This window comes from Rousettus aegyptiacus, unplaced genomic scaffold (genome assembly GCF_014176215.1).
Source record: "Rousettus aegyptiacus isolate mRouAeg1 unplaced genomic scaffold, mRouAeg1.p scaffold_m13_p_6, whole genome shotgun sequence".
In the NCBI taxonomy this organism is placed as follows: Eukaryota; Metazoa; Chordata; class Mammalia; order Chiroptera; family Pteropodidae; genus Rousettus; species Rousettus aegyptiacus.
The window spans coordinates 24,740,305-24,756,882 of NW_023416309.1; the positions used below are offsets into that span (position 1 = coordinate 24,740,305).

The window sequence follows — 16,578 nt, forward strand, 5'->3', positions numbered from 1 at the left end:
AAGCATGAAGCGTCACAATACATAAAATTAGTGTCCTATTCTCTAACTTAAAACTAATTATATTAAGTTCACCTAGAATAAATACTATCTTTTCCTTTAAAGTTATCTTTTGAAAAAGGCATGATTGTTTTTAAGGTGGACACTGAATACCATATTCTTTACATATACACAAAATTGTATATAATATATATTATACATATGCCATTATGCGTATATGATAAGATGTATAGTTTAGAAATTAAAAAACGGAAGACACAACTGTTTGGTGTTTTATCTAGTATAATAAGATATACCTAAATGTTACCATTTAGTACATAGTATCATGCAACTTGCTTTTTTTCAACACCATTTTTATCCTTTGACTTCTGGTACAAAGGTTTCTTCACAGTACATAACTGGAAGTAGAATTACTGGAGATATCAGTATTGTTAGTGTGATCAGATGGTCCCAAATTGCTCTTCAAAGTGGTTTTGCCAATTTAAACAATATTATTGTAGGGACATTCTTCTTTCCTCACATTCTCACTAACACTTAATATCATCAGAGTTGTCCCGTTAACTTTTACTGTTTATGTAACTACTGAAATTTTGAATGTCTTAGAGGAGCTGTTCCAGGAAGGCTGAACTGGGTATAATTCATTACTAAAAGAGAATAATGAATAATAATTCATTATTAAAGAGAATGGGCACCTATTTGTTAAATCTCCAGGGCTAGCACATTGGCTCAAAAATAGTAAGTACACTAAATATTTTTTGAATTGTATTGGATATGTACACATACCACATGTTTAGCCTTATCAACTCCCTGGTAGTTTACTAATACTTAAAGTTACCAGACTGCAAATTAATGAAAAAGTGTTTTCTCTTTCCTTCTTATGTATTAATAGAAAAATAACGGTCACTAAAAATGGATTCCAAACCCAACATATTAAAGAAAATGATGATTAATAATGAATGTTCTTACAAACTCCTATTTGTTAAACATAACTTAATATATAATGATATGTATTATATAGGATATGTAGTTCTATGAAGATGTAAATACACATTCATATGCAAATAAAACAGAATGTGATATGATACATGGTTTCCTGGGTCTAGACTGAACCAACCTTGCTTGGCTGTTTCGGCTTTGGTTTAATACTAATGAAGACATCAAGCTGTTCCATCAACTGAGCAATGAATTGTGGATCAACTTCAATTTCTTCCTTCATATCAAACATCAACACAAGAGGAAGACAACCCTAGGAAATGTCACAATAGAAAGTGTAGGAGGCAAAAAGTTACTCATTTAAACATCCAATAGTTTAACATGCCTACAAATAATGCAATATTTTATAGAACTGAAGAGTAAGCCACAGTATTAATGCTAAATTATATACCTAAACATAGCTCAGAGGGCTGGTGGCAGAAACCATTTTTTGGATGACAAAATTATACATGTCTTAAATGTCTTTTTTTTGGCCCTGAATTTTTACTCATTATCCACCTGGAAAAATTCCTCTATCCTGTGACTTCGGTTTTGCTACTGATGTTGAGAAACTAGATTCTCAACCATTATCAAGTGTACTCATCTAGTGCCCTTGCTCCAAGACTGACAGTGGCGGCTTTTAATTGTCTCCTGAATGAAATCTAAACATGCATCAGCATTTAAAGATCTTCACATCTTGGCCTGGCTTTGCTTGTACAATCATTGTTTTAATAGATACTCACAAGACTGGTCTAACCTGGAGGAAGGTTAGACCAGTCTTGAGTATCTTTTAAAACAGATTTTGTACATTGGCATCTTAAGTCATCAATAGGCTTCTTTACCAATCTGAGTCCTACTTCTCTTCTAATGCAGCTCAAACCTTACCTCCTTCCTTGAGTAAATTGCTACTGTTGCCCCTTCTTTTAATTATCTCACTGCAAGTACTTTTTTTTTTTTTTCTCTGATGCTTTCTTCCTGGCCCCTAACCTACTGACTATAGGAACCGTATCAGGTACATTTTCTGTGCAAAGGATACTCGGTGCTAGCCTACTGATGGATAGGTTTTGTACATAAGTATCATGAGAAGTTATTATGAAACATATTAGAATTAAAATACAATTACTATGTTCTATTTCCTTTGTGGGTAAAAGTGATTTTTGTAAAGACATGGCTTTTAAAGAAGAGGTGATGGTATTTAAAATATAGGTTAAAGCCTTTTCATTCATTCCTCCCTCTCTTCTTTTAATATTGTGCAATAATATGTCTCTTTGCACACCTATAAAGTGAACTTGGCTTAAAAAGTCATTCGGAACAAAATAAATTTCCTAAAATTAAGTACTACAATCCTTAATGATTATAACAAGTTCTCATCTGTCAGAGGAATGGAGTCAACAATATAAACTTGGATTTTCTAAAAATTTCTCAAAAATGAATTTTGTAAGTTATTAATAGTAAAGATCATACCTAAAGCTTACTGATTCAAATGTTGCTACAGGTCAAGTTCTGAACAGAATGGTATTTTTAATAAAAATATTTGTAATTCCACATTATGTCAGTCTATTTTGTAACTATGTATCAGCCCTACACATTGGGTTTTTAAATAAAATAGGAAGGACAGAGATATTGCAAATTATAAATTGGAAGCAGTACTGAATTATATAACTGCTATTTTTCTTCAATGCATGACACTCAAATTCATGGCTGAAAGAGCACTTTTAAAATTGTATCAGAGATTTATAAAATGTTCAAATGTTTTATGCTACAAAACTTATGTCGTTGAGGGTAATATTTCAAAGGCACTTTTACTTTTCTGTTTAAACAGACTTTGTCAAATGAAAACTGCAAACTAACGTACATGAAAATAATCAACTTCCACAAAACAGTCAGTTATTTCATCTGAACCTCTTCTACATTTAGTCTAAGTTCAAAAACAATACTGCAAGGAAATTACCCATCTATATAATGAAATTAGGCCTGTGAGGCACTATCTACCTTACTCTTTTATTTCCTTTGACCTAGGAATTTCCTTATTTGATCAGGTTTCCAAAGTGCTTTTCATAAATACCACATTAGTATGGTGTGTGCAATACACATGTGCAATACCAAAAACAAAAATACAAACAAACAAAAAAGTAACATTAATTTCACTACGCATACCATGAGATATTGCCTTGCAAGACAGACAGACTCAATGGTGCCCTGGAGGTAGACGGTGGATTTCTTTTGTGGATTACTGGGATCAGGAAAGTGGATCTGAGCACCCGTTCTCTGCATGATATGTTTGATGTTGCTTCCATTTCGACCCATCATAAAGAGATGATGTTGAGCTGCGATATCTAGTTGTGTGCTCACAGGAATAGCAGATGCCAAGCTCCCGGCCAGATGTTCCAACAGCATGGCAGTTCCTTCCTAGGAGAAAAGGATGGGAGACAAATAACCCTATAAAATAACCGCCCACATACAGGGGAGGATTCTGGTGCACTTCTAACAACTATGGAAAAATACAACACATTCTATAAACCAGAATGTAATATAAGGGGATATTCTGGAAAACGAACTAGTCTAAAATCCTTTAAAAAGAAAACTTGAATGATCTGTACACTTAGGATGTTCAGCATTATCTAGCACTTACCTTCACAGCACTAGTGTTATTCTGAGACCCTCGTACTATCACAGTAGCACCGTACATTCGGGAACGCTGTTTAAACGACACTGAAATGTTGTATGTTTGTGATATGTGCTGGATGGAGGGGGAATTAGGATCAGGAACCGGCTGAAGAATTCCAGCAATTGGTAGCTCAAACATCAGCACCAAAGGAAGCAGCTCCTAAAATGAAATGATGAAAACCCAAAGCAGAGAGTTAAATTATTATACATTTAGAAATATGTATATAAATCATTCATTCGTTTCTAAAGATGGAATTTCAAAACATAAATTGCTTTTATTTTAAAACATGAATCACATGGGTAAACTATATTAAATTTCTTAAGCAACAGAAGCCTTTTATGTAATCTAAGAGTTTGTAACTTTAACTGTAACGGCATTTTCCTCAGGCTTCGATTGTTTCAGAATCATCGGAGAAACTGAGGTAAAATTCAGAAAGTTTCTAAAAAACATTTTTAATACATTAAAATTACTTTTGTCACTATTTCTCTAATACTGGACATATGATTTTTGTTATAAATTGATAAATTATGATTTTAATGCCCTATAATGAAAATACTGCTGACAAAGATTTATAATATAAAAGTAAAAAATAGTTACCCGAATTCTAACTCGGGCAGATTCTACTCCTGCTGGTTGTCCTGCTATAGATACCTGTAAAAATAAGAAAATACAAAATTAGAGTTACTTTAATTGAACCTACATTTGTTTTTCCAGTTATCTATATCCTTGCTGCTCAAACTGTCCTCCAGGAAAAAAACAGCATCGGTATTAACTGAGAGCTTGTTAAAAATGAAGGATCTCAGGCACCAACTCAGACCTGCTTAATCAAAACTTGCATTTTAATGAGCTCCTCGGGTAATTTGTGTCAATTGATCTACATCACCTCCTGGGTTACCTGAAACCTCACAACCCCCATGTAGCCATCTTGCCTCCTTTATAATTTCATTTGTTCACTGCATTTTGTCCTTTGCAGACTAGATGAATATCAATATACAATGATACTGCTGCATTAGGTTCTCAAAATACTGAGCTACTTCTGAGCTAGCTGGTAAAAAATCATTGCTCTAACACCCACCTACAGTCCTCTCATGGGATCACCTGAACTCTCACAGAATCCGTCAACTAATGCAGGGGTTCCCAGGCAGAGCCTCAGACTAGGATTGGCCTGTGGCCTGTTAGGAACCAGGCCGCACAGCAGGAGGTGAGTGGCAGGCAAGCAAATGAAGCTTCATCTGTTTTTGCAGCCGCTCCGAGCACTAGCATGGTCACCTCAGCTCCACCTCAGATCATCAGGCATTAGATTCTAGCAAGAGCACTAGTCTCTGGTGCCAAAAAGGTTGAGGAACCACTGAACTAAAGTATTACTCTCGGCATCAGGGTAAGGGTGTGGGGGCTCCAGGACCCTGCTCTTAGAGTACAAGCCTATGCTATACTAGCTGTCGACTATTTTGACTACTGCCCTTGCTTTTTACCATGACTTTCTATCTAGTTCCATATGTGTGTCCCACTGTTACATAAGTCACTGTAGAGAAAAAGACTATTTGATTCATCTTTGTGGCCAACATAGTTTTTTGTACTGTGATTAGCTTAGAAGAGAGAAAACTTGTAAATAACATAAACAAAACTACTTGCTCTTCAAATACTGAAAATGCTTTTGCGAGGATAGGTGAGTTGATCTGTTTCCAAACAAAAGAACTAGGAAAATGTGCATGAACTAAAAAGAGACATAATTCAGTCAATGTGGAAAAGTTGGGCACTCATGAATTAACTCTCAGAAGCTGATGTGGTGCAGCCTGGAGGACAACTTGAGGGACACTGCAGACAGAATCCCAGCGATGGATGGGTGCTTGGACTAGGAAGCTTCCAGGTCCTTTCCTAACAACTCTCATGCTCTCTGAGTCTTCCCTAGAGACTTCAGCTTATGTGGCCATCACTTCCTCCCCTCTCTTCTACCAACCACTGAGAGATCAAGAGCCCACCTGCAACTCATCTCTTTAAAAGAGCAGAGTACCTGTGATCTTCTTGCAGGGACTAAAGTCATACAATCTGCACTACATGCCAACTCCATGCTTACGTTTTTGCTCTCATCTTCCAAAAAAAGATGTGCATACAGAAAATTAAGGCTGTAAGCTGTCCCATAGAAGTTCATGTGAAAAGACACAGCACCTGGTTGCTTTTTTCTGCTTGGTTATTCCTGTTGGAATCTGGAAAGTGGATGTGGCAGCCTGTTTCTTCCATCACTTTTTTAATATTGTTGCCACCTTTGCCGATTACATGAGAATGTTCTGTATGTGAAACATCCATCTTCAAAGTAACCCGATTGCTCTACGTGGAAATAATATATTATTTCTTGATGCATGAAAAGGGAAGGAATGATCCCTAAAACACTTTCCCTTCGGGTGAATCATATTAACAAAAAGTGAGCCAGTGGAAGATCATACACATTTCTTAATAAGTCTTAGTATATAAATGTATAATTTCTATATATTTCTCTTAGGCTATAAAAAAAAAGAAATATTTTAAGACAAATTTGTCAGAAGAAATAGAAAGATATACTCTTTCTTGAGATAATTTTTTGGAAAGTAGCCTTTAAACAAAATTAGCTACAATTACAATTAAATTACTTTTTTTCTTTTAATAGACATTTCATTCAAATAAATAAAAACAGATGAAAGCATAATTACAAGACCAGCTATATATATATATATATGTGTGTGTGTATATATATATATATATACATATATATAGCTGCATATATATATATATGCATGCTAGTAGCACTGTAGAGCTAAGATGATAGAAAACTGATAGAAATTAAAATAAATCTTAAAACTGAATAAAGAAGTATTTATAAACATTTACACAACTGCTATACTATTATATGTCAAACTTTACAAAGCAGATTTATTATTCTTGCTGGCAGGAAGAAGAGCGAGAAGGGAATCACAAAGCATAGATCTCTAAAAGTAAGATGGCTTAAGTAAACAGAGTATGAGATTAGTTACAGTAAAGCAAAATGTAAAATTCCAAGACATAATGGATAATTATGATTATACTAGAATCCAGGTATTGAATTTTGGGAAATTTAGTGTTATAAAATTGTAAAGACTAACATGAAATCTCTTCTCATTTACAAGATTGACACTGAAATTCTTCATCCTTAGAAAGTAAAATTAAAAAGACGAAAAGATAACAAGTTGTTAAAAATATAAACAGCTTTACATCTTCTGAATTCTTAATATTTTAAACATATTCATTAAATACTTTGACTTTTAAACTTGTTCTTTTAGTTTATCATTTGAATACAGGAAAAAGGTATTCTTTTGGAGAAAATTCTAAAATAGTTAATAAATATAAATAGTTCTTTAAAAAAAAAACAAGAAAAGAAAAAAGGAAGAGAGCGGGAACCATTTCAATCAAATAACAAGTGGCAAAAAAGTTGCTGAAAATCATACAGCCTGGATTTAAATCCCACCTCCCCACTGATCAGCTGTTAGATCCTGGGCAAATTCCCGAATATTGCTGTGCTGAGTTTGATAGGAGGGTTAAACAAATTAATATTTGTAAAGTGCTTAGTTAGCAAAGTGCCTGACATATAGTGAGTGATTTCAAAGCGTTTATTAAAGGAGATTTTCACAAAGGAGCATACATTTTTAAATATTTAGATTTTCTTATTATCTCTGTATACATATGTTTACAGAGAGAGAGAGAGAATGTACAAGTGAAAGTGTCAAACTTCATGCCTTCACACACACACACACAGAGCTATAAAGAAAACCGTTTTGATTTTCTGCTGGCATCATAAAGGCAAATATGCTAATTGTTATAGTCTTTGTTACTACTTACTTGCCCTATACTAATCAGGGTCAATATCTATTTCTAAAGATGGGATATAAATACATACATATGTACATATATATACATATACACACGTGTGTGTATTTACATATATACATACACACATGTGTGTATTTACATATCACTCAACTACCCAGCATGAGAGAATCTATTCAGATTTTAAACAGAGCTTTATATCCATTGTAGAATCACACGTGCTTATTTTAAAACCCACCATTACTTTCTCTTGGTTTTTCTTCTCCAAATGGTTCTTTCATAACAGCATGAAGTAGCCCTTGCAGAGACAAGGTTCTGACATCTGAGTGTCCTTAACATTCACTTACTTTTGTGTCTAAGACAGACATGATCATTTCCTTGGCTTCCTTAACATCTTCTTTCTTTCCAGAAACCTTAATGTGGGGATCTGTAAGAAATCAAAAACAAAGGCTCATGTAAAACACCCAAACTCTCTGTTTTAAAACTTAAAATATAAAAGAGTCCATAATAAATTCAATATTTAAACCCTTCTAAGTGTGTTATCATTGTAATAGATAAGAATTTTGAAAAATACCCAAATTGTGCATTATCTGTGACTTTTCTCCTGAAAACTGCTTAAACCATTTAACTTTAAATTTAATTGCAAAATAAGTATATCATATAATTATTTATTTTTTTGAATATGTAAACTTTTTAATTTTTAAAAAGTAATGCCATCGAATGTATAGTTTTATTATTTTCCCCAATTGCTTGCAAAAAGAAAACATCTCTATACCACCTGATCTAGTTTTAAACCTCAGTTCAGACCTTCATCAGCTCTCAGCCAGACTACTGCAATCACTTATTCAAATCCTGTCTTTCTCCCTGTGGGTGGCCCTCTACAGTCTGACCTTTACATTATGCTAACATGGTCTTTTTAAAAAAATTATTTTTCAATTACACTTGATATACAGTATTGTATTAGTTTTAGCTGTACAGCAATGGTAATTAGACATTACATACCTCATGGAGTGATCACCCTGATTAAGTACAGTACCCCAATAAATCTGGTACCCCAATAAGTGTAGCACCAAAAGTTCACAATTTTTTTTTGCCCAAAACTTTTAAAACAGGTGAGGAGTCTAAAACTCAATTTATTAACTGATCTCTTGCTACCTTCCAGGCCCTGTTCTAATGCTTTAAGTGCATTAACTTATCTACATGCAGCTTTCTTTGTGAGGCTGTTTTACAGAGGAAATTAAGGCACAGAGCAGTTCAGTAACTCCCCCCAGAAAACCACTCAGAAGCTTGTTCACTATAAACTAATATCTTTCAACTCTGGATCCATAATTTAAATTATGTGATTAACTTAATTTAGAAGATAACCTTAATTAAAAAAAAAAAAACCTTAATTTTCATTCAGGACTATTTCATATTTATTCAGAATTGGTATTAAGTGACTAATACATGTTACGTCTATTGTTTATTACTGTTATGGAATTTTATGTAGAAAATAATTCCTACATTCAGCAAATACTTTCTGGACCTTTACAATGTACCAGGACACTATTCTAGGGGCTGCAGGACTTAGCAAAGGAAAAAGATCTTGTCCACATGTGGCTTACTAGCTTGTGTGGAGACAAAACAATAAATCAAATAAATAAATTATCCAGTATATAAAAACATAACTGCTATGAAAGAAAAGAGAGAGAAAACAAGACAAAAGAATGAGGAGTACCAACTACGGGAAGTGGGTAAGGGCATTAGGCCTTGTTGAGAAAGTGAGATCTGAGGAGGTGAGGTAGCTGGCCAAGCTGGAGTCTTCCCGTGGAGCACAGGTGGGGAGGACGTGCCTCTGCAGCTCTCTCTTTTGTCAGGTTTTCACGTCTCCCCAGCCACCTAGGTGTTCTATTACCTTACAGGTCAGTTTGACAGACAGCAAGACCATTATGGGCTAAGCCAAAAGTTCTATACCACTTGCTTTAGTGATAAATCTGAATGACAAAGAGATAAGTTATCATCATCATCATTATCACCACAATCATTAATAATGCCAATCTTATTGTCTTCTCTGCTAAGTCCTCCATATCCTGTACTTCAGTCGGGTTGGTGACAGACTCAGCAAATGTTTGCTGAGCATCTTTCACTATTAACAAGCAGTTCTGCCTGAGTCCTTGTAAACCATCAATTCTCTAGAAGAAATCAGAGTCACCTGGTGGGGATTTTTATCAAATTACACATATTTTCTTCGTATTGATATTTACCCATTCTTATCCCACAGTCTACATGAAAATCAACGCCATGATGAATATGTCATATTCATTTGTAAGGTACAAAAGAAAAAAAGAGGAGATGGAGGGAGGGAGGGAAGAGGAAGGGAGGGAGGAGGAAGAGAAGGAGGAAGAGAAGGAGGAAGAAGGGAGGGAGGAGGGAGAAAGTACAGGAAGGAGGAAACCGTTTTCTAAAGCTACTTGCTCTTAGGACCAGGATGGAGCAATAGCTTCAGAGTTCAGGAGTGCATCTGGCTTCCTGGGGAAACATCCCAGCAGCTGTGCTTAATTTGAGTCAGTGCCATCACCTCCAGCCACCACCTGCACCCCAGACTATGTCTCCTGGTGACTGCTTTTGGCCTTAGTCACTTCTCCTTATCCTGTTCTATAATCCCTCTTCTGACACTTGCCTTGTCAATGAGACATTATAGAGATCAAAGACCTTAGCTTTGGTTGAAATTTTCTAAAATGTTTGAGCGTCAAAGCATTTTCTTCAATAATTCTAAACCCACTATAACTTCTCCAGGCAATACTTACATAAAGAGCTGTCGTACATTCAAATTTTGGTCTCAACTATCTTCAACTTTGTTTTGAGTTATTGCAGGTTGACTGCGACGTTAATCACTACTAAAAATACACACTACTGCAGGATTAGAACCTGGTGCTTCTCAAAACGTGCCTGCTCATCAGGCTGGTAGCACTTGCTAAATGTAGGTTCCTGGGTATCCAGGACCAAGCAACAAGCATTTTGTTGGTTTCCCAAGTGATTTTTACATCAAGTATGGGGCACAGCAGATCAAACCACATTGAAAAAATGTAATTGCAGTCTCCTGTGTTTGGGCCAAATACATATAACATAAAGGCTTCTTCAGGAAAAAAGGTACATTTTCTCACAAAATTAATTAAATATTGAGTGGTATGATAATTTGAAAACCTATTACAGGTTGGATAATCACATTAAAATTCCTAGGCATCTGTAGAGGGACAGGAAACCTCAGTTTAAGAAAGAATATGATTTTCCACCATTTCTGCAATAACAGAACAATAAAGAAAACAGAAAGTAAAAGCCTCAATAGAAAATACATTTCATTTCAAAGTCAAAGAGCTCCATCTAGTGACCCAAAATTTAAATTATAAATGGACACAAATAGAGACATGCACACTACATATAGTCACCAACATGAAACATCAAACTGTCTCTAGGACTCAAATTAGCACTTGTTTGAAAAATGGTTCCTCAAATCATCAAGTCTCCTAAGTACAGAGGAAAACAAGCAAGACAAAATTCTGGTTTGGATTGCTAAATTGGCTAGAACCATCATATTTTTCATTCCCTCTTTTGCCCTTCCTTACAAGATATCAACAGAACGTGAGCTTTTAGTCCAGGCTGAACTGAATGTGCTCATTTCAAATCCTGAAATACTGTTCTCTGCTTTCTGAGTGTTACAACTTGTCCATCTGATATCACAAGGGCCTGAGGTTGCATTCAGACCCATTCTGGAAATACTTGATGGAGAAAGTCAAAGTATTAACCATATGAATAAATGTAAAAATAAGGAAAATGTCAGCTATGAAGATTATTGGAAGATGGTAGAGAAATAGGATTAGTGTATAGTCTCTCCATCCCCCAAATTCATTGTTTTGAACGATGACCTCAATTTGAGAATGAAATTTTTGAGGCATTTGCTCTAAACATAATAATATTCATTGCTTTATAATCAACCTTCACACTTCATGAATACAGGGGTTGTCTTAATTAGTTTTGTAATGTTCACAGTGCCAAACAAGTAGGAGATACTCGGTAAACTGCCATTGAGTGGACCGACTGCTCCCGCTTGGGGAAAGGGCTAAGGAAGAAGTTGGAAATTTCTGGGAAGAGTCAAAACCTAATATCCAACATGATCATATGTCCTGCAGCTCCTAAAACAGTTTTGACTTCAAATATTCTGATCTTATTACTGTTATAAAAATACAGAGAACTGTCAAATATTCATCCAGATTTTCAGATTCCTGCCCCATCAATCTGCTCACATCTCTCTGGTGTCATCCTATGAAAGACAGGGAGACCAGATGGTCATCTAACCTTCAAAAGTCATGTGAAGCTGTATGAATATGGGTATGAAATGGGAATATTTATGTGTGCACTGCATAAGAGCTAAATCTTTGAGCAAAAAGGTCTTTGTGACATCCACATATTCATAAGCACTTGATAAGGCAACAATTATTTTCATAAGAACACATGTTTAAAACCATATTTACAATAAAAGTAAATACATAAAAGAGTTGAGATGTTTATATAAACTTAAGCGAAATTTATAGTTTTAAAAGGTTATCTCTGGGTACCCTGGTTTCTACTCTCCAGTTTTCCATCCTTGAAAACATCCCCATTCCTGGAGACAGTGCTGAATATTTCATTGCCTTTTCCTTCTCTCCTTAAGCTTAAACCTCCTTCCCATTTCATTCCTAGCCCATAGCAAACTCTATAGAAAATATTAATGTCAGCCATTTCATTGTAGTTAAGCTACAGAAAGTATGTGCTATTGACGCATGATGAAACAAGCCATCAGTGTTTCACCAGCAATCTATTTATAGCTACTTTCCTGTCTTCCTGATAGAGTGCTGTTGAATGAAACATTCAACCCCCCAAAATTCAAAGTAATGCTTTCAATCTCAGCATGTTCTCTTGGAGAGAGAAAACAACAGAAAATTCCTTGTTTGACTAACCCCACTCCTCCCACCCACAATACGCCCCAAATAAAAGACATCATATTAGAGTTGCACTTTTATCTGTGGGGAAAAGTTCCATATCATGACCTGAAGTCAGGAAGGCTTTGGCACATTTAACAGATATAAACAAAATGTCAAACTGGCTTTAAATCCATAAGAAGAGACCAGCAGACAGAATTTACTTTCTCCTGGCTTAGAGCTCTTTTCGCTTTTATTTCAAGTTCTTTCTAATGAGTCTTAGACTGTAAAACTGTCTAACCGAGAAGGACACAGCTGGGGCCGGAGCCGAGGCTGAGTCCATCAGCACTGTTGGAGTGGTCAGTGTCACAGGCCGAGAGGCATCTCCAATGTCGTCTGAAATTTCCTGTGACCACTGAGAATATACCCACAGTTGGCAAGTAGTTCCAAAACAGAAATGAACAAATTTTTTATTTAAGGAAAGCTGTGGCTCTAGGGTAAGGATTCTGTCAAACAGCCAATATACATCAAGTCTCAGAAAAAGGCCCAGACATCTCAAGGGCACTGGCTGACTTGGATCACACAGAGATATGCTAGGAAAAGCCTGCTGCAGACTGCATTAAGTTTTTATGGTTTTCACTCTGCAGTAGGCTATAGATTCCCTTTGTGTTGTAAGGAAAATATGTAGCTTCCACAGTCATGATAATAAGTTCTGAATCTCAATTAAGCCATAAAGAAGCCATTACTGTGGAAAAGTCACTGCATCTCTGGACTACAGTTTCTTCAAAAAAAAAAAAAAATCAATGTGTTTGGTTTATCATTGTTTTACTTTCTCATAAATCTAAATTTCTATAATGTACAGCAGCACTATTCTTAGCAGCCCTAAGACTCTTATGTAACACTAACATCATAAACACTTTATTTTCTCATTTTTTTGGTGTCTCACGATAAGTAGCTCAACAAGTATATCACAATCTAAAATGTGCCCAAGCTGCAGGCAGTAAACACAAATGTGTCTGAACAGCTTCTAAGCCGAGGAAAGTGGGCCTCTGGACCTCGGTGACGGACCCACAGCTGACTTTGGAGACGGCAGCTTCGGCTTCCCTTCGTTCTGCACACTCTAGGAATGTGCAACTTGGGATCAAAGTAGATGAAATCCAGTGTTCGCCCCCCTGGCATTTCCTGAATAATGTGCTTCCAAGACCAAAACAAATGCAGTGGCAACCCCGGATGGAGATGGGATTCTACTTCAAACCCTATTTGAGCCGAGTCACAGTTCAAAAGTGATTCCATCTGCTACTCTGATCACTTTTCCTTTAGGCTGGCAAGTCACTTTGCTGATCGGCAAAAGAGAATTCCATTCACAGTCCACTAGCCACCACCCATATTCTCCTGGGAAACAAAAGCATTCCCCTCTGACCTCTTGAGAAACAGACTGTCGTTTATAAACAAAAACATTATACAGGTCAAATAACATCCCATTTTTAAGTGAAGATATATACTTTATCAAGAGACAGGACACCTGAACTGACTCATTAAACCTGGCTGGAAATGATTTCACAAGAATAAAACAGAATGACAGGAAATCAATGCACTTTCAGCTTATTTTATAGCCAGTAATATAGAATCCAGATTCTTTCAAGGAATGCTGTTTGACAACAAGCATTCCAATAAACTGAGTTAGAATAAAAGGGCAACGAGTATACTTGGAGGGGCACTGGAAGAGCCCAGGCTATAAGTATTTAAGGCAACATATTGGTGCCCAGCCATAACATACCTGATATTACAACTGGGTCCAAGAAAAAACAAGACCGCCTATTGTAGGCATTCTCTAAACAAGCTTTGTTGCTTTAGGAGAAGGCATAAAATCATCCTATTCACCTTATAATCTCCTTACTAGTTAACTAGAAGATGAGGGAAATGGACAAGGGGAAGTGCAAAAACAAGTGTATTTTAAATTTAAAAACCTAGTTTTCATGAGAAAAAAATATTTCCATCGGTACCCACAATCGGTTTACACACCACAATGCCCCCAGATAACTTCCTATCAAAATTCCATTTGGCAGAATGAAACTTAATACTCAACAGAAATCTGACATGATAGTGGCATGCGTGATATAAGCAAATCAAAGACAGCAAGTATGGGACGTTCGTCAAGATGTTTTTCAGTTCAGCTGTTAGGCAATGATTGGAGATGAGAGGCCCTCACCACTATGGTAATAGACACAGGCAAGTTCTTGCTGAATGAAAGAAAGGAGGCATTCACATACCACCACGGAGCCTGTGGACACTTTATCAATTAGGTAGAAAAGAGCGATAAGCTTGAGAAAATTCAAAGCTCGCTAGAAGATACACGAGAGCTTTGGCTGATGGAATACCAGCATTTCCAACATAATCAGCATGAAAAAGTTCAAAATACAATGAAGCTCTTATAATTGTTCTCCACCGATGTTTCAACTTTTGAAGGAAGTAAGGCCTAAGACAGAACAGAGGTAAATCGGACACATGCCTCTTCTCTGTTCAGATTCCTTATGTGCCTTATCAAAGCTGTTTATTTAATCAGAAACAGAGTTATAGGGACTCAGCAAAAACCTAGAAATAATCTCAAAAAACAGTGAAATGCAAACAAAGTAATAAGCAAACTCAAGGCACAACATATGAAATAATCAAGAACAGATGTATTTAAGGAGTGTGAGAATTGGAAAAGGGTAAACTACCTTATCTTATAAACCACCTTATCTTATGCAGTGTAAACTAAACTTCATGCATAACTGCAGAGTTTGCTGTTCAGGTAGGTAGAAGGAGGGCAGAAAAAATCCATAGCACAAAAGAAATGTAGTTTTGGAACACTGAGGGTGGAAAAAGAAAGTTAAAAACACAAAGTCTAACTCAGTTTCTTGAAGCCTTTTGGCATCCAAGCTCCATATTCCAGAGATAAGGAAAAGGATTCTGGGAAGGGGGAGGAAAAGAAACTAAGTGCCAGAAGGAAACCTGGAATCATCTGAATGGTTTGTTTATAACGATTCTACACAAAGCCGGGGCAGTACTGGGTTACTGTGAGGGAGAATGTTCACATACGCATGAGCTACGAACAGACAACTCTTGTGACAGTGAGAACAAAGCCCACGCCACAAGGCATGACAAAAGCAACAGTGCAAGGATCCAGGATGAGGAAAGAGCATGTAAAAGAGAGATGAACTGAACACAGGCCCTCTGGATGGAACTGGAGTCCCAAACCTATACACAATGGTCCGTTTGACAAAGAAGGGAGCACTGAAGTGGGGATGGAGACATTTGCCAGGGTAAAACATCTCCAGGAAACTGTACTGAGATAGCAGCAAGTTATGCAAGAATTTCTAGGAGCCAGAAATGACTAATCTCCCTCCTCTCAAAGGAATACTGATGTTCACAGTGTACATGGCAGCTCCCAGCGGTATTGCCTGCGGTCTAAACCCAGAGTACTGTCATCTGTGGCCAGGGCAGACTGTTCCTTTTTACAACAGCTGGGACTATTTGTGAAACACTGGAACACACCAGTGCTGGTTGCCGTAACAGAAACGTATGTGTTTAAGAGTTCGCTCACAGATGAGGAAAGTACTGTAAATGCAGATTTGACCACATCATACCACATACATGATTTCTGTTTTATTTCCAGCCTATGAAGAGAAGAAATTTAAAAGACCAGGAATTCTGTCTTGTGACAATAGTTGAGGCACAATTAAGGGTGTACATAAGAAACAGCAAAACTCTTAGGAAATCAGTTCTAAAAATAACAGCAGCTTGAGACTAGCATTGAAGTTCTCCTCCACCTTTGTTGTAAGATCTAGTGAGAAAGTTTTAAAGACTTCACTGAAAAGCAGTTAGTTAAGGGTTCATGTAACTCTGTGTGTTAACAATTGTTTCAAGCTTGTTCGTGATCTCAAGAAAGCTAATTTTCACACACAAAAAATTAAGTACCTAATATTAGGTAAATGAACCTTAAAGAAAATTATTTGGAAAATGCCTGCCAATTATTTCTTCTTACTCCCAATTTCTACAGGGTATCTGAAAAGTTAATAGCTTTTTTTTTTAATAGAACCACACATACTGGAAATAACAGTCATATCTCTGTCTCCAACTACATATTATTTGTTTCGCTCATACTTTTTTTAGTAACTGTTTTAAGTAAGAACC

At 36.3% G+C, this 16,578-nt stretch overlaps 1 protein-coding gene across 6 annotated transcripts in view; it reads right to left on the minus strand.

The window, feature by feature from the left end:
• The window catches only part of BICC1 (BicC family RNA binding protein 1), a 239,534-nt gene that overhangs the window by 31,210 nt on the left and 191,746 nt on the right, over positions 1–16,578 (minus strand). For 5 of the 6 annotated variants that reach the window (XM_036222621.1, XM_036222620.1, XM_016127612.2 and 2 more), the window contains exons 4-9: positions 7,819–7,898; positions 5,804–5,962; positions 4,235–4,288; positions 3,602–3,796; positions 3,127–3,378; positions 1,112–1,243 (exon numbers count right to left, since the gene is read on the minus strand). In XM_036222621.1, coding sequence (XP_036078514.1) covers positions 1,112–1,243; positions 3,127–3,378; positions 3,602–3,796; positions 4,235–4,288; positions 5,804–5,962; positions 7,819–7,898 — 872 coding nt within the window. The remainder of the gene's footprint in view (positions 1–1,111; positions 1,244–3,126; positions 3,379–3,601; positions 3,797–4,234; positions 4,289–5,803; positions 5,963–7,818; positions 7,899–16,578) is intronic. The other variant, XM_036222623.1, reaches the window with a different exon arrangement.